This window comes from Gossypium raimondii, chromosome 12 (genome assembly GCF_025698545.1).
Source record: "Gossypium raimondii isolate GPD5lz chromosome 12, ASM2569854v1, whole genome shotgun sequence".
Classification (NCBI taxonomy): domain Eukaryota; kingdom Viridiplantae; phylum Streptophyta; class Magnoliopsida; order Malvales; family Malvaceae; genus Gossypium; species Gossypium raimondii.
Window position 1 is genome coordinate 4,616,666 of NC_068576.1, and position 19,425 is coordinate 4,636,090.

Consider the following 19,425-nt stretch of genomic DNA (forward strand, 5'->3'; position numbering starts at 1 on the left):
TGTCAAGAATTAAAATAAGTAAGAGAATTAAAAGGTCAAAGATTTTGGACCAGATTTCATTATGTTTCTTGTAGAAGGAAAAGGTGAAAGTATATGCAATAATGTACCTTATTGTTATAATATGAAATCTAATCCTATTACATTTGAAGAGGCAATGAAATCTCAAGACTCTACTTTTTTAAACGAAGCAATAAATCATGAGATGGATTCAATAATGGGAAATCAAACTTGGATCTTAGTTGATCTTCCATCGGGTTCCAAACCAATAGGTTGTAAATGGATCTTAAAAAAAAATTAAGTTCGATGGAACCATTGATAAATTTAAAACAAGGTTGGTAGCCAAAGGTTTTGCACAAAAACAAAGTATTGATTACTTTGATACCTATGCTCCAATAGTAAGAATTGCTATAATTAGACTATCAATATCACTTACCTCTATATATAATTTGGTTGTTCACCAAATAGATGTAAAAATTGCATTTTTAAATGGTGAATTGGAAGAGGAAGTGTACATGGAAAAACCGGAAGCATTTGTTGTTCTAGGACAAGAGCATAAAGTATGTAAGCTTGTTAAATCTTTATATGAACTTAATCAAGCACCAAAATAATGGCACTAAAAGTTTGACAAGGTTGTTTTAGCTAATGGCTATAAAATAAATGAATCTAATAAGTGCATATATAGCAAATTTGAAAATGGAAAAGGTGTCATAATTTGTTTATATGTAGATGAGACGCTCATTTTTTGCACGAATTTGGAACAAATAGAAAACACAAAAAAATTCTTGTCAAATAACTTTGCTATAAAGGATATGGGTGTAGTATATGTTATTCTTAGGATTAAAATAACCCGAAATGAAAGCACTATAACTTTATCACAATCACATTATATTGAAAAGGTGCTTAAAAAGTTTGATCTTTTCAACTGCATACCAACATCTACACCCATGGATCCTCAAATAAAATTAGTATCGAATGTTGGTAGAAAAATTGATCAATTGAAATATGCAAGTCTAATTGGTTGTCTTATGTACATAATGACTTGTATAAGACCAGATATTACATATGTTGTTGGGAAATTTAGTAAGTACACAAGTAATCCAAGTAGTTTGCAATGGCAAGTTTTGAATAGAGTACTTAGGTACTTAAAGAAAACTATTAACTATGGATTGTGTTATAATGGATATCCTCCACTTTTAGAAGGGTATTTGGATGCTAGTTAGATTACAATTTTGGAAGATCATGCATCTATTAGTGTGGATGGATCTTCATTCTTGGTGGAGAAGTCATTTCTTGGGGTTTCAAGAAACAAACATGTATTACTGATTCCGCCATGGCATCAGAATTTATTCCATTAGCCATTGCAACTAAAGAAGCAAAATGGTTAAGAAATTTGCTTTATGATGCACCTTTATGGCCTAAGACAATTTCACCTATTTCTATCCGTTGTGATAGTGAGGCTACTCTAGCAAAGGCATATAGCCAATTATATAATGGAAAGTCTAGACACATTGGATTTGTAACACCCCTAACCCATATCCGTTGCCGGAATAGAGTTACGGAGCATTACTGAAATAACAGATCAAATACAGGCATTTCATATTATTTAACATTCATGTCAAATATTATTCATAAAGTCCCTTATATGAGCCCTCGAGGCCTAAAACATACATTAGAAACAAGTTGAGACTAAACCGGGTACTCAGAGAATTTTTAGCAAAATTTCAAATTTTTTTCCAAGGTGTAGGGGACACACGCCCGTGTCCCAAGCCGTGTGGGCACTCGAAATAGGGCACACGGCTGTGTTCTAGCCCATGTCTATACTTGTGTAACTCTCTAACTTGGGTCACACGGCCAAGTACCACGCCCGTGTGCTAGGCTGTGTGTAGGTACAGGGGTCACATGGCCAAGCCACACACCTGTGTGCCAGGTCGTGTGAAAAATATTAAGCATTCTGTTTTGAATTTTAATGATGCAGGGGACACGCGGCCAAAACACACGCCCGTGTCTCTGCTCGTGTGGATGAAATAAGGTCATTTCCAAGTCATTTTTCTCACCCATTTGGTCTTCCACCTACACTAACATGTTAACACATTCAAAAGTCAATCCAAGACATTTAAACTAACCAAAATCAGGTCATAAACATGCCATATATCCCCATTTCTTATCATTAAAATTTACCATATTAATGAAAACATCTATTTGCTTACTTATACCAACTATACTATCTCATCTCATACATCAATATGCTTATAACTTATCCATCATTCAACCACATCAAACACAACAAACATGAAGAAGCCACACATATATATATATACTTAACAAAAGTATGTCCAACTCAAGCCATTCCAATGGCTATTTATAACCAAAACACATATTTGCCATCAATGTCCCAATTGAACCTATACATGCCATTATACCAAAATTTGGTTCGTTATATACTGAAATGAGCCGAAGGATAGTATGATGATGCACCAACCAGCTTCCAACCACTTTGAGCTTCCGAATTACTATAAATAGGAAAAATAATACAATGTAAGCATATTATGCTTAGTAAGTTCGTATAATAGGAAATTAACTTACCATTCATTTATATTTAAAGTAAGCATACAAAATTCATCCAAAGAAAAATTGGCAATTTGCATAAACACATATAATCTCAAGAAACATGTTGGTCATGTACTTCATGTGAATATCAAGAATAAAAAATGAGCTTATCATGTAAAAATTTTCATATATATATGCTTTCCAAATCATATATCCATATAACATGTACATTTCCATAATAATTCATCTCAAATTCATATTATTTCATGTCAAAACTTTTCCCGTTGAATTTATTAGAAATATCGATGGATACACAGGTAGTACACTTAAAGTGTACAAACTGTAATTCGTTAATTCATTTTTGGGAGTGCTCGTTAAAGTACATAATCGGGATGCCCTCTCTCGAGCCATATAACAAAAATCTCATGTGAGCTATATAACAGGAAGCTTATCCGGGCTCTATGATGGGAAGCTCATAAGAGCCATAATCGGGAAGCTCATGCGAGCCAATAACTAGTAGCTCCGAAAAGCCATTAACGGGAAGCTCCAGATAGCCATATATCAGGAAGATCAAGTGAGTCATATCGGGAAACTCTTGAGAGCCATTAATCAGGAAACTCACAAAGAGCCTTTAAACAGGAAGCTCTTGAAGAGCCATATAACGAGACACTCATAAGAGCTGCGGTATGTCCACAACACATGCAGAATCACAACCGATTAGAATGCTCCGAAGAGCTGTTAACGGGTAGCTCGTAAGAACCATATAATGGGAAGCTTGAGAGGGCTAATAACGGGATGCTCTTTTGAGCTGTGGTGTGTCCGCAACATATGCAGGACCACAACCAATACGGGAAATCCTGTATCCATCAAATTTCATTTATCCAAAAGGGACTTAACATTTATTGGGCTTTGTCGGATATGCAATTAATTTCACATATATGACATTTTTACAATTCACATATACAACATTCAATTCAAACATATAAATATACACAATTTAGTTACACGAAGTTACCTTGACAAGTGTTCGTTGATTTGTCGTCTACTAAGTCGACACTTTCTCTTTTCCTCGATCTAATTCTGTATTTTATCTATCCGAATTTATATGAGTAAATTTAACTCAATTTAATAAAATTCATATTCAATTCAATTCAATTCACATCTTAGGAAAAATACCATTTTACCCCTATACTTTTAATTAATAACGATTTCGTCCCTAGGCTCGAAAAACTGAAATCATACAATTAACCATTATTCCAAGCCTAACGATTTTTACATGTAACATTTATAGCCAATGTAATTCATAAAATTTAGAATTTTTCCATAAATTTTACATCTTTATAATTTAGTCCCTAAATCATAATTTCATCAAAATTCACTTTACAAAAGTTGTTTATCTATCAACAACCTTTCATTTTCTACCATAAATTTCATAATTCATGCATATTCATCCATGGAAAAACTTTAATACTTTGATAACTTTACAAATTAATCTCTGAGATAGTTAGATTAAGCTATTACGATCTCGAAAATATAAAAATTACTAAAAACGGGACAAGATTACTTACCCAATTAAGCCAAATAAGCTTGCTTGAGTTCTCTTCTCCTAGCTAGGGTTTCCATGTATTTAATTTTTGGAAATATGATATAAATGATGATATTTTCTTTTATTTTATTATTTATCATCTTTCGGTTTAGTCCTTTTCTTTATTTAATTTTCCATGGACGAATAATCATACTTATCTACTAACCCCTCTTAATGGTCTATTTGCAATATAAAGACCTCTAATTTTGAATTTCATAGCTATTTGATCCTTTTAGCTACTAGAATTCAACTTTTTCATTTTATGCAATTTGGTCATTTTATCAATTAAACATGTAATCAGTAAAATTTTCCAAAAAAATTTCATATGATATTTCTATCATAATTTAGACCATAAAATAATATTAAAATAACTTTTCTTTTCAGAATCGAATTTGTGGTCCTGAAACCACTATTCTGATTTCACTGAAAACGGGTTGTTACAGGATTAAGACATATCTATGTCCAACAATTGATATCTGATAGAGTGATCACTATTTATTATGTGAGGTCAAGTGAAATTTTGGCAGATCCTTTGACAAAAAGTCTTGCTAGAGATGCAGTAAAAAGAACTTCAAAAGGGATGGAACTCAAGCCCATTAATTAAAGTCACCCATGACAGAAACTCGACTCAACGCTTGGTATAATGTCAAGTCTTGAGTTCAATGAGACAAAGTACATTATTAGTATGTGATTGTTAGCACTATAAATAAATTCGTCCTAAGATTAAAATGCTAGGTACCCGTAATGATAAGGGAAGGATGAGTAATGGACCCATAACATAAATATGTTAGAGTGTTATAATTACAGGAACACTCTCGATGGGATCTACCTATGTAAGTAGAACTATGGTTGCTTCTAGGAACTCAAGGGCTTGGCTCTGACAGCACTCATGAAAAGAGGACACAAACACAAGGCCATAATAGTGTCCCTAAATACTATGCATTGACCGATGTTGAAATCATTGTGTGAGATGTGTTTAGTTAATCAAATGGAATAGTTGGTTCAAAGCTTAGTCTACCATGCAATTTCGAATAACTTTAACATGTTTTCACTAAGTGAAGGTTCAATCGTAAAATACCTTCATTTATGCAAATTGATTTCCAAGAATATTAAAATCTAAAATATTTTGAAAATGGGGGGAGATTGTTGGAATATTTTCAAATATATATAATGTTTCAATAACTATATATGAATGGGTGTAATTAATTAAAAGTTATATTATTTGATTTTGTGAAAAGAATTATAACTATTTAAATAATATTAATTGAATAGTTATAATATTAAATGAATAATTATGTGTTTATTTTAAAGACATTATTATTCAAAAGACATCGATTGAAAGATATAGAGACATGAAAATTCCTATAAATAGGAATGAGATTTCATTTGGAAATCACACCAACAAATTCTAATATTCTTTCTTTCCTTCCTTCATTTTCTAATATTATTAGAGTATTCTATAAAGTATTACTGCAGAAATTCTTTGTAGAAATTGAGTTTCTTGTTATACATTGCTTAGTGCGTAGTGGACTATTCTCGTCAATACAAAATGCAAATAGCCATTGGCTTTACTGTATCATCGAGGTTAATTTGCTTGGAACTCATTTGCACACCAAATATAGGTGGGGGCGAATATAACCTTAAAGATAGTGGCTTGATACACTCCTTGGAGCCTTGTCCTATTTCTTCTTTTTCTGCTTGAGTTTCGTTCGTGTGTTCGAGATTTTCCTCACCGGAGATTTGTACTGACAACATGTAACTATCTTTATGATAGATTTAATATATAAAATGAGGATTATATAATTAAGGTAGATTATTAATGATATGTAACCCTATATACGATTATGATATTATAATGTACATTTGTATCTTAATGATACATAATCTTCAACCTTGAAGGTGTAACTAACTTTATAGTAGATTATATGTAACTATCCAATTTTTAGTGGTGTCGAAAAAGGCGCTTTGAACCCCATTTCCATAAACCAAGTTCAGTAAATATTAAATATGAATATTTACGAGTTGGTATAATAGAATATTAAAATTTGGTCCTTTAATTTTGTCTATTAATCGCTTAATTAGGGTATAGAGACTAAAATGTAAAAGTCCAATTGCTATAGATTTGTAATTAACTAAAGGTTCAAAATGGTAAATAAATTATTTTGTTACATCAAATAGTGGATGATGATGTAAACTTCCACTAACTTTGATTAATGGTGTAAGATTAATTAATTACAGTTTAATTAAGGAATGAAAGATTTAATTTAAGTATATATAGTAAAATTAAGTGTAGATGTTTGTCTTTTTCTTTCTCTCCACCATCCAAATTAGAAAACCTAAAGGGAAAAGCCATTTTTGAACTCAAAGCATTTGGCCCTTGATTGGTATGTGATTTCAAGTCCTTTTTTTGTAATTTTTATGTTTTTAAAATCACGATAGCTTGATTTAGCTAGCTCATTTACCAATTTGTTAAACTATTAAAATTTTTAAAAGTTTCCATTATTGATTTCTTAAAATAAATTGATGTTAAATTGATAGATTTTAAACTTAGATCATGAAAAGGATTAGATTGTAAAGTTTAATTTTTAGTTTTGCAAATAAGCTAAAGTGAATAAAATATAAAATTGTTATGAAATTTTAGTATAAATAGGAAGTAGAGAGCCCATAAAGGATGTAATTGAAGTCGATTTCTAAACTAAGACTCAAAATTTAAAGATATTGTTATTTCGGTTTCAAGAACTAAATTGAATAAAATACAAAACTTTAAAGTTATCAAAAAATGAAATTATATAAGTTAATACATATCATGGAATAATATAGAAATGTTTGGTATTGATGATTGTCTAAAATAATTGTTTAGATCAAGAATTGGATCAAACTAGAGATAAATGGGGAAAGGCCAAAATTGTAGAATAGTCTTTGAAGATTCAATGTAACACCCCTAACCCATATCCAACGCCGGAACAAGGTTACAGAGTATTATCAAACCTTACGGATTAAATACGAACATTTCACAACTGTTATTATACATATCAAGAATCAGTTATAAAATACTCATATTGTCCTTTAGATGGACCCTCGAGAACCAATATACACCTTAGAAGTGAATCGGGACAAAACCGGATACTTCAGGAATTTTTCCCAAAATCTCAAAATTTTCTTAAAATTAGGGGACACACGCCCGTGTGGCCGACCGTGTGGCTTACATGGCCAGGAGACACGCCCGTGTCTTAGGCTATGTGGGCATTCGAGTTGAGGCACACGGCCGTGTCCCAGCCCGTGTCGTTACCCATGTAACTCTCTGACTTGGGTCACACGGCCAACCACACACCTGTGTGCTAAGCTGCGTGCTAAAACCTGAGCATTCTGTTTCGAAATTTTAAGGTGTAGGGGACACACGGCCAGACCACATGCCCATGTGCCAGGCCGTGTGTAACACACGGCTGAGAAACATGCCCTTATGGACGAAAATAGGTCATTTTATGGCCTCTTTTCTCACCCATTCTTGACTTCAACCTACGCATCTCAAATTTCATATATATAGGCCATAACAAGATCTTTAAAACAGCCAATTCCTATCATTATTATAGTCATATTATCACATATATTCTAACAATCTAAACTAGAACATAAACAAATCACACATGCAACTACTTTTATTAACATGTTTTACCATCATCCACTAGATACACTAATGCTATTTCAAATATGATAAAAACCATTCAAATATAAGTTAACTTGAAACATAACCAAAATGAAATTCTTAATATTTACACAACCATTTCAATCCCTATACATGCCATATAAAACATAATATGCTTAGCAAAATATACCGATCAGTTGGATAGTGTGATCCGATGTGTTGACCCGACCTCCCGACTTCTAGTAAATCTACAAAGAAAAATTAAACACTACAAGTAAGCTTAATGAAGCTTAGGAAGTTCGTTGGCTTTAAACATAAATCTTACCGAACATACTATAACAATTTATTTAAATAAATCATTCATTACACGTTTCCTGTCAACCACAACTTTAATTGATGAATTCACTTATTTTATCTCAAAATCAATGATATCATTGAGTCTACGAACATTAATTCCATATGTCACTTACCGAATTACCAACCTTTGTCAAATCGGTGAACGTCTTGTATACGGAAGCCCGAAGGCTGCATAGAAGCACATAAGTGCTAAACAGAAACCCATAAGGGTTGAACAGAAGCTCATAAGAGCTGAACGGAAACCTAAAAGGGTTAAACTGAAGCTTAAAATAGCTGAACTGAAACCCATTAGGGTTAAACTGAAGCTCGAAAGAGCTGAACTGAAACCCATTAGGGTTAAACTGAAACTCATATGAGTTAACTGAAGCTTATAAGAGCTAAACTGAAAGCAAACATGGAAGTTAGCAACAAATGTTGAACCCCGATTTACTTGGGTAATTTGCCGTCAATTCCTCTTTTGCACAGGATGAATGTACTCAATCCTGAGTTCCTTTCACCTCGAACATTCAATTCAATTTTTATAACTTTAACAATAATTTTATTTTCAACAAATGATATGAATAATTACATAATACCAATCAACAATTTAACATTTAACATTAAAGCTTAATTATACGAACTTACCGGTGTTAAATTGTAAATTTGTAGTAGTTCAAGGACTATTCATTAATTTCCCTTTTCTTGTTGATTTTTACAGGCTCTTCATCTAAAATATAATCGCTTTACAATCAATACCCTTCAAATTTTAAAATTACACAATTACCCTAACTTTTATAGTTTTTGCAATTTAGTCCCTTACTAATTAGCCCATCAAATAAGCTAATTTTCTCAAGTAACACTTTATCTAAATATTCTAAACTATTACACAGCCTTTGATAAATATAATTTAATACCAAACCCTAATATTTAATCTTTTCACAATTTGTTCCCAAAATCAATTTCCCTTGAAATCACTTGATAAAATCATCATATGACAAAATTAAAGCTTCAAATCCATTTTAATTCATCATAAACATCCAGCACTCAACAATGGTAACTTCCAAGATTACTCATAAATCAAAAACTAATGAATTAGATAGTTGGACCTAGTTGCAAAAGTCTTAAAAACACAAAAATTTCAAAAAAAAGAGTAAGAATTGAACTCACATGTAGAAAAATATGAAAACCAGCTTCTTAAGCGTTCCTCAATGGTGTTTTTGGCCGAGAATTATGAAGAAATTCTCTAGAATTCTCTTTTTATTTTAATTTGTAAGCTAAATTTTTCAACTTTTCCAATTTTGCCCTTATTTCACCTTATTCTTTGATTTTTCTTTGCCTATGCCACCCAAGCCGTCATCTTTGGGCTACTTTTCCTTTTTAATCCTTCCTCATTTAACACTTGAGCTATTTAATCATTTTAGCAAGTTTTACACCTTTTCAATTTTGTCCTTTTTAATTAATTAACTATCAAAACGTTAAAATTTTGTAATGAAATCTTATTACTTACTTAATGACACTCATTGAATATTTATAAAAATATTTACGACTCAGTTTATAAAATCGAGGTCTTAATACCTCGTTTTCTAAACCATTCTATCTAATAAATCCTTCTAAAACACAAATCACCAATTCAAAAATCTTTCTAAAATCACACTTGACTCGTAAATAATAAATAATAAAATTTTTGAACTCACTCGTCAAATTTAGTGGTCTCAAATTACTATTTCTAACACCACTAAAAATTGGGCTGTTACATTCAATTTACCTGTTTTTTGAACAGGTAAGTTCATATGGTAATCATAACTTAGATTGTATGTATTTGAATTATATTTATGTATGCTTTATTATAAATTAAATTTTGTGAAATGATAAAAATGGTGAGAATTGAACTAAATTGAAAAGTGATGATTATATGTGTAATAGATGCCTATGTGAACTTAGTAAATGTTAGTATACGATGGGCATGCCAATAGGTTTTTGTGCGAGATTGATTATAGATGGTTACCGAGGTCCAACATTTATTGCAGATACTTAAATACATGTGACACAGGTTTAGCTCAAACGAGTAACCTGATGTCATTTTAAAGGTTTAGTCCGGACAGGTAACCTGACATGTATGTATTTTCAACTTGGACAAGAAATCAGATATGTCAGTATAAAGGTTTATCCTGGAAAGGTAACCTGGCACAAATATTTTCAGCTCAGACGAGCAATTGGGTTGGTGTAGTTATTTGTGTATCCGAGTCCATTTACTAGGGTTCATAGAGCGAAATGGCTAATGTATAAACAAGAAATTGAAAATAGGTAAATGAACTTGATGTTCAAATGGAAGAATACAGAATAAATTGAGTATAATGCCTTTGATTATGTATGTGAACATATTATTCTTGAATTGAATGAGTTCTTGTGATTGTTTATCCAAAATGGCATGAATGATATGTTTTTGTTATAAGTTACAAGTCTAGCCAAATTATATCAAGTGATGGTAGCTTATTGTATTAGTTAAAAGATAAGGTAAGTTTTATTTAATGTATATAAACTTACTAAGCATTTTATATCCTTACCTAGTTTGTTTTCTCTTTTCCTTATAGATTGTCACCTTGTGAAACACGTCAAGTCAGATCGTCTCAAAGCTCACGCTATCCTCATTTCAGTAGTTATTTGATCATCTTGAGTAAAGAAGTTATGGCATGTATACAAGTGTTTTGGTATATACTTTGATGTATAAGGTGTCTTGATGAGTTTCGTAACTTATGATGACTTGGTATTTTTTATTCATATATGGAGATGAACATATATGCATTGCATGCTTAATGATGTGATGATTTGTAGCCAAGTGTGTGGCATATGGAATAGTATAAAATGAGGTAGAAATGGTAGTTTGTTTGATTGATGAATAAAATGGAAACGCATTTGAACAATTGTAACTTGTAGCATGCTTGAAAAATGTAACCTAATTTGGTAGTATTTGGTTATGTATAAATACTTATAAGCTCTAGATGTGTATATGTGTTCACAAGTGTTTGAAATGGAAGTGAATTGGCATGTTTTAAGGATCTTTAGCATAGATAAATATTGGTAAATGGAATGATATGGTTGGTGTTTGATTCATGGCATGAAATATTAAATTTTCTTGATGTATAGATAAAAATTGTTTTGAGAAGATGATGAACATAGATGTTGAGCTTGCTTAGCATGTTTATGGTAGGTTTGGATTCAATTGAAATCGGTACATGATGTATATATTGTATGGTTTGTTTGGAAACTATTACCAAATACTCATTTTTACCAAATATAGGGTCCTCGTCCCGACGATCATCTTTCCTCGTCGCAACGTTGGCCAACAGTATGTGACATAGTGATGTCAAGTGGCCTGAAATCGTGACATGACATATTGTTTTGGCGATGTCACGACGTTGGCCCTGAACTTTGAAAACTTTGCAATTTGGTCATTTTTCGTGTTCAAGTTGATAAAAGAGCTTTCGTAAGCTCGATTAAGACTTGGAAATTAATTGTTTAACTTGAAATGAAGGTGTTTGATATTGAAATGCATATGTGAATGATTATTTTACTGTGTACTTGACTGCAGTTGCTCCAACAATAAATGAAGCGTCATGTAACTCAGACTCAGCAATCAGGTTGGGTGAGGGGTGTTACATTATAATATATACAATTAGCATGTGTTAAGTAATTAAGTTATTTTGAATTGGTATGGAACTTTCAATTTGTTTAGAATTCTTATGTTTAAGTTGTTAAGTATATTTAAACTGTTGTGAAATTGTTATGTTTAATTCGTTTGGATTGCTATTTAATTATGTTTTATTCATTTGCAATTATTTATTGTTAATTATGAATTTATTTTGTTTTATTTTATTTTATTTCATAAAATGTCCAACATATTATTGAAAAATTTAAATTTGGATTTTTTTTTTGCAAATTGTTATGAATTTTTAATTTTGTTTGGAATTCTTATGTTTAAGTTATTAGGCATGATTAAATTGTTGTGAAATTATTGTTTTAGTTTGTTTGGATTGTTATTAATTATAAATAATTTTATTTAAAATTAATTATTTTATTTTATATTTTCGAATTTAGATTCAAATTTTTGCAAATTTGAGTATTCAATTTATGATTGGAAATGTTAAATTTAAATTTTTTATTTAAAATATTTGACGGATAATGATATTTAATTCAAATTTAGATTGTAGTACTCGAATAATTTACGGATTCAATTTTTTTTATATAGATTTACATATTTAGATTGGAATCATTCAAAAATTCCAAATATTCAATCCACTTTCATTCGTATATATTACCAAGACTAATTGGTCGGAAATCAACCACCTACAGTTGTTCCTTTTGACATGAAGGCCATAATTGTCTTGTTAAACTATTTTAGCTAGTGTCCTGGACACAAAAACGTCAGTGTGGCTTCAATGGTTATCCTAGAGGGCTTGGTAAATTATAGCAGGCCTCAATTGTCAAAAAAAAAAAAAAAGTTTGATTAGCATCTCCAAGAGTTTTTCCGAGAGTTTTAAGTGACATTTTGATTTTGATATCTTCTACATTGTCAGAAATGGTTCAAGAAAACTTGTTTGATCATCACAGATACTAGGAATCATGAAATTCTTGACTTGTATCGCCAATCAACTTGCTCTTGTTGCTCAACAGTCCTCAATTATGATACCGGTATTTCGCATCACTTCAAAAGAGACATACCAATCTATGATCCCAACAAAATAGAGGCCGGTTTTGGGCTCCTAAATGAACCAATTCCATTGTTTTCAAGGTAAAAAATTTCCATCGAAAGGCTTCTATACTCGTTTCTCCAACTCCTGCAGAATCTAAAGAAGGCCCTCAAACGACATCGTTGCGTTCTATACATAACACATGTCTGTTACTATTAGTATATAAGAATTCATAGCTGCAACTAACCATATATCCATCCCTCCAAAGTTTAGAAGGACGTTCTGTCATTGCTACTCTAGTTCTTGAAGATAAGGGTTTGTGGCGAGAGAATTGTGGAAGAAAACAATGGGATCGACATCGACCAAGATAAAGTTGAGGACCTCCGACCAAAAGGTTTTTGAGGTGGAGAAAGCGGTTGCAGTCCAGTCTCAGACGATCAAATACATTTACGAAAATGGTTGCCCCGACAGCGTCATCCATGTCCATAGCGTCTCCGGCGACATCTTATCCAAGATTCTCGACTACTGCAAGAAGCACGTAAATTCCGCCGCTGGCAAGGAAGACATTTCCCCTGAGGAACTCTACGAATGGGATGCTAATTTTGTCAAGGTTGACCAAAACACCCTCTTCGACCTCATCCTGGTTAGTTTCTTTTCTTTTCCCAATTTGCCATTCTGCCATCTTCTTGTTCTTGAATCTTGGTTGTATTCTACTATCATGAGAATGGGGTTTTCTTGCAGGCGGCCAACTGTTTGAAAATAGAGAGCTTGTTGGACTTGACATGCCAAACTGTTGCCAACATGATAAAGGGGAAGAGACCTGAGGAGATTCGCACTACCTTCAACATCAAGAACGATTACACCATTGAGGCAGAAGAGGCTGTTAGGAGGGAGAACAAATGGGCATTCGACATGCTTGGGGTATGAAGCGTCACCGGTGATAGGTTCTCAAGTTTGAAAAAGATACAACATTGCCCCTTTTTCTTGACATTTGCTTTCCAATCTGTCTAGAGGATTTCATATGAGGATGCCTCTTTTGCATGCTTAAGTCTTTAGCCTTCAAATTTGATTGAATGAGTTGATCGATTTCTTGCTTTGCGTTTTGTGGTATATACTTAAAATCATTGTAGAAACAAACATCTCTTACACCATCCTAGATAACAATCGAAGTTTAGTTGATTCATGTCTTCTTTTCAAGGGTGTTGGAACCATGGTTATAGAAGAGTTGGCCGATGATACGATGAGCAAGTGCGTTACAAATGCAAAGTCACGAGTATGTGTAATTGCGGCAAATCAGATTGTTATGATGAGGTCAATTTCAAAGCTTGCAAACAAGAAAAGCATTGATGTATATAAGCAACCACAAAATCCCACAACACCAAGGATTAAGGAAAGCGTCAAGCAGATAAATGTTGGAACTGGTTTTATTGAACTCTTCTTTCATTTCAAATGCAAAATGTGACCCATATTATGAACCAAGTCCTGAGGCTAACATCAAGGACTCTTAATTTTTCTTGGCAGTTCATTTATTCCAGAAAGCCAGGAATCAGATTATATATAGTGCTCGAAAACAAGTTTGAAACCCTATCATCAATTTCTCTACACACAACACTTTCATGACGCTATCAAGGTATCTAAATATTAATGTAATGTCTTACTTCGCAAACAATATTACAGGAGCTCATCCACCAGAGATTTGCCCTGGAACTTTTCGTTGATTGATGCTATAGATGAAATAGTTTTGTCCAACTGAGAACATTCATGTTCCATGTCATCCAAACGGGCCTTGATTTCTGCGACTTTTTCCCGGGCATCAGCAGCCTCCTTTTCTTTCTGAGATAGATTTTCCATTCGAGATTCCAGTTCGTTCTTTACAGACTCTAACGAACTTTCATACTTAACCTTTTTGGCTTCAAAAGTTTGTCGTTGACTAGCAAGATTGATGGCTTCTGAGATTTCATTGAGCAGAGCACGCAGCCAACTAACATCAATGTTTGCAGATTCTACATCCTTAAGAACAGCAAAAATTTCTTTTACTTTTGATTTGGTCAGTTCATTGAATGGAGTGGATTGCAACTCTTGAACCACAGCACACAAGCACTCTAAATAATATGCACGCATGGAAGACGATTCCAACTGACAGTTAGCTGCTATGTCTCCATATTTATCGAAAATTGACTGTAGAGTTGAGGAGATGCTTTCTTTCACACGGTATTTTCCAACTGAAACACAGGACTCAGAGATTATGGATTTGTTATCTTCCTTATCACTCTCTTCTAGAGCTTGGGTGATCCCTGTGAAACTGAAAGCTGAGCTAGTCACATCTTCCCTCCCATCCTCGGTACTTGCATCTGAACTTACCTTAGGGGAAATTTGAATCTTCTCCCCTTTAAATTTGGTTGCTGTATCACCAGGAGACTGTCAAAGAGGAGGATATAAGCAAAGATTTACATTTATAAAAAATCAAGAATCACTAAGCTTTCATATGTAAGTATAAGCCTTTGCGAGTTTGTAAGAGGGAACAACCATGATTTTGCCAGACATAGGCAACGGTTGAGAGTATTGAATTTGAGCCTTGTCAAAAGATTGCTCTTGGGAACAAATCTCTTCAGGGTGTTGCTCAAAAGAAGAAAAGGACTCGGCATTCTCTGCTTCCAACTTCTCCCTATATAAATGAGACTCAAGTGAGTTGGGGTCACCATGGTAAATTGCACCTAGGGCAGGGGTAATCTCAAGTGCTCGAGGGGACTTAGGCTGAGACTCAGATCCCTTCTTTTTCCTGTCAAAGCTTCTGGAATCATCAATAAATTTGGAACCTACAATGAGAAGACTGTAGTCATGAAAATGCAACAGTGAATTTGTGTACCTTGAAAGAGAACATCAATCTCAAGGAAGAATCAAGTCGTTAGATGTTATCAAACCGGTGGAAATGCGTCTCAAAAGTGTATCAGACTAAAAATTACCCTCAGCATGCAACAATATGCCAAAACAAGATCATCAAACATGCAACGATCTAAGAACAACATGGCTTACAAAACTCTTTAAGAACATCTACAAATTCTCCAAGGTTCTATGAATAGCCAACAATAAGATTGATGTGGCCTTTGACTACCTCCACTATTCCATCCCGTCTCCATTCAAGGGAGGGAAAATAATCTTGATCCGTTCAAGAGGAGTCCTTCTATCCAAAGGTTGTATTTAGTTATCTATTTATAAGAATTTACTGTATTCCTTATTGTTTCACCAAATTAGAACTGCAACTCCAACAAACAAAAAACATAAAAACAAAACAAGTTTGCAGTGGAATTGTTTCTAGCAACTTAGTGATAACGAGTAACAGAATTATGACAAAGGTTTGGCTTTTGGGGTGAGGGGGGGTTTAAAATCTGTTTCATTTCTGATCCCCTGTGTAGCATCATTATTCCTTTCAAAGAAATTTTTGTTGCATTCATGATAAGCATTATTAGATGCTTACTGTTCTCTCGACATCCTTCTTTCCTAAGTTGACCTCGTTTTATAACATTGCGACTATCTAACAAATAAAACTGAAAACATGTATGCCTATGTTCAGAAAAAGGTCTGTAAAACCCACAGAATACACATGAACAAATACAACAGTTCTCTTAATCATATCATCAGAAACCTGATTCTTTCTTGGCCTCTGTAATTCTGTTGAAACAATTTTCATCACATTCATGGTATGGATTCGATGCCTTTCTGCAATTTTGGTGCACTCTTCCCTCGCCACCTTTCTTTTTTCTAAGCTCACTTTGTTTTATACCGTTGTGATTATCTAACAAATAAAAAGACATGACCACCTAGCTTTAGAACATCAACAAAAACCTAAACAATAATATAGTAAAGAACTTTTAATCATGAGCAGAGACCTGATTCCTTTCTAACTCCCTGAATATTGGCCTTGGAACTTCTCTGGGTGCAATTATCATTGCATTCGTGGTAAGGATTCGATGCTTTAGGGCAATTTGGTTGCGATCTCCCTCCATCATCAGTCCTTTTGTTACGCACAACTTCTTTTATACCGTAGCGGTTATCTAAAAAATGTAAATGCAAATAAAACCTGCCTTTATAAAGTGATCAACAAAGCTTTGACTTAAGCTAATAAATCAAAAGTTTCTAGGTTAGGCTTAACAACATGCCTATATCACCCAAGAACCAAGTGAACCTAACTGTTCAGGTACTAACAAGAAACTTAAATTCTTTGTACTCTGAATTTAACCAAGCTGCATTTGATGATATGGAAACAAAAATATTTTCCGAAGATACCCTTTTCTCTGGGAATTCTGTTATTTGTCGAGCCGAGAATGACTTAAAATGACATGTTCCTTATTCACACTTTCTACCAAACATTTAAAGATAGACCAAACTTCACCTTTTAGATTATTTAGTTCCACAAATAAACTTTTATTAGGTTACTTAAACCATAAACTAGATTTCAATCATCCACCTTGCATGAATTACATTGAATCGATCACAAACCAATGGTACATGAAAGCATAAGGGATTCCAGTGTTTATGAACTCCTAAAATGAATTGATCATCTTTCCAAATGCAAAAGGAAGTAATAGAATTGAACAACTTCATCTGTGGAATAACATGTTTCGCAAAGATCAGTTCGGAAAATCGAGCACAAGGGGGTAAGATTGATTACCTAATATCTTTTTATCCTTTTCCTTATATCCCTTGCCATCAGCAATCTTTTCTAGGCAATATGCACCACATACATGGTAGGGATTAGCAGCATTAGCACAATTCGGGCGTACTTTTCCATTCTCATCCATCTCTCCTCGTTGTTTGATTTCAGTTTTACCTGTACAGGCTCACAATAAATTAAAACAATCTAATTACTAAAAGCTGTCACATGCCATTGAAATAGAAAGCACAAAGATCCTAGCTTGCTATGATCTTCCTTTTTCTTAGAACTTTTATCATGCACTAAGTCTTCGATCTCACAGCCAAAAGCCACTTCTAAATTTATACACACGATTGAAGTTCAATCCACAAGTAACCAATAAAAAAACTTGAAATTATATATAAAAGAAACAAGTAATCAGTATTCAATAGATGGGAAACAAAAACTGTTTCTCTCCTCCAATAAATAAGCAGCCAAAAACATGATCGAAGACACTTTTTGACCTTCCGTTAATTTCAAAACCAGAAGTTGATGAGTCAAGACGAACAGAGGGGGGAACCCAGCAGAAAGTTTCTTTACACTTCCCTACTCTTTCTCCCCTTCCAAACAGAGCATAAAGTAAAAAAAGAAAATACACAAACTCCAAAATCCCATCTTTTTGATGAGCATACAGAAAAACATGGATAAAATATTAGATGTTGATAAAGAAGAGAAAGAGAATACCAGAGAGAGAAAGGAGAATAGAAAAAAGAAGAGATGGTATCTGAGACACAGATTTTATTGTTGAAAGTCTTTGTATTATAAATTACGATTGACTAATGAACCTGTCCGAGAAGTGAATTAACAAATCAAATTGGAATTTCTCCCGTCTTTGGGGTTGTCGCAGTTTGACCTGAATTTTCCTTCTTTTTTTTTTTTTGGTAATTGACCTGGATTCTGGAATACATATACATTAATTCTCCATTTTATTATTTTGTAAAAAGAATCTTTATATCTTAATATAAGAGTTGATGTTACAGTTTTCTTCTTTCTGTCAATTACAAATTTTAAAATCTATTTTTAATATTTAACTATTTTTCTGGGGATAGTGATTTCAGTTGTCTTTTATATTTTTATATCATATTTAAATAAAATTATAAATTACAAATTTAAAAATATCAAAACATTTACACTCTACTTATTTTCATTACTAAATAATTTTCTAAAAATATATTTCTAATATAAAATACTTTTTCACCCATATAAAATTATTCTACTTAGAAACCTTGAAAAGGCTCCAAAGAATGACTTTTTTTCACCCATGGTCTTTCACTTTCTTTTTTTAACCTCCCAATGAATATAATCTATATATCTAAAACATGTCCCACCTTCTTCTTCTTTTTTTGCCTTCATCTAATTGCCCTTGGTGTAACTGCCAAATTTGTGGTTCAACTTCACAATATTTTGGGTAAATTATACAATTAGTCATTTAACTTTTATAAATTCTTATTTTTGGCACTAAAAAATGAAAATTTTGGAATTTAATAACTGCCGTTACATGTTGTTATCATTTCAATTATTTGCAGTTAATTTTCCATTAGAAACACTCATTTTAGTCACCCAATTTCAGTAAATTTTAATTTTTGTCACTCATTTTATCTTTTTAATTTCTTCTATTTTTTAAATTAATTTTAGTTTTTTCTGTGAAGGAAAACTTGAAATTTTACCTGAGAAATTCTGGTTAGAAAAACTATTTTATCTTTTTAGTTTCGATTTTACATTGAATTACTCGGGATTTATACGAACAAAACTTTAGTTTTTACTGGAAAATTATTTTTTCCTTTTTAGAATTAATTTTAATTTCTTCAATAAGTACTTGGGTTTCTATAGAGAAAACTTGAATTTTTACATCAAAAATCATTTTATCTTTTTAATTTTTTAAGTTTTTGGAATTAATTTTAGTTGTTTTTAGTAAAAGGGAAATATATGGGGTTTT

General features: G+C 32.6%; 2 protein-coding genes across 5 annotated transcripts; one reads left to right on the forward strand and one right to left on the reverse strand.

Moving 5' to 3' along the window:
- The first annotated feature begins 12,594 nt into the window (after window positions 1-12,594).
- Window positions 12,595-14,440, forward strand: LOC105762940 (SKP1-like protein 1A). The gene is made up of 3 exons (XM_012580926.2): window positions 12,595-13,442; window positions 13,541-13,720; window positions 13,998-14,440. Exons 1-3 carry the CDS (start codon window positions 13,146-13,148, stop codon window positions 14,259-14,261), a joined length of 741 nt encoding a protein of 246 aa, XP_012436380.2. The 5' UTR covers window positions 12,595-13,145; the 3' UTR covers window positions 14,262-14,440.
- On the reverse strand, window positions 14,210-18,408 carry LOC105762939 (uncharacterized). 4 transcript variants are annotated; one of them, XM_012580922.2, is made up of 6 exons: window positions 18,275-18,408; window positions 17,469-17,627; window positions 16,687-16,851; window positions 16,443-16,592; window positions 15,326-15,615; window positions 14,210-15,217 (listed from the first exon to the last, which is right to left on the reverse strand). In XM_012580922.2, the coding sequence occupies exons 2-6, from the start codon at window positions 17,596-17,598 to the stop codon at window positions 14,471-14,473; spliced, it is 1,482 nt and encodes a 493-aa protein (XP_012436376.1). In that variant the 5' UTR covers window positions 17,599-17,627; window positions 18,275-18,408; the 3' UTR covers window positions 14,210-14,470. The 4 variants fall into 4 exon arrangements, with proteins under 4 accessions (XP_012436376.1, XP_012436374.1, XP_012436377.1 ...); XM_012580920.2 differs by having other exon boundaries at window positions 18,174-18,348; XM_012580923.2 differs by lacking the exon at window positions 18,275-18,408 and adding an exon at window positions 17,954-18,146.
- Window positions 18,409-19,425: the final 1,017 nt, after the last annotated feature.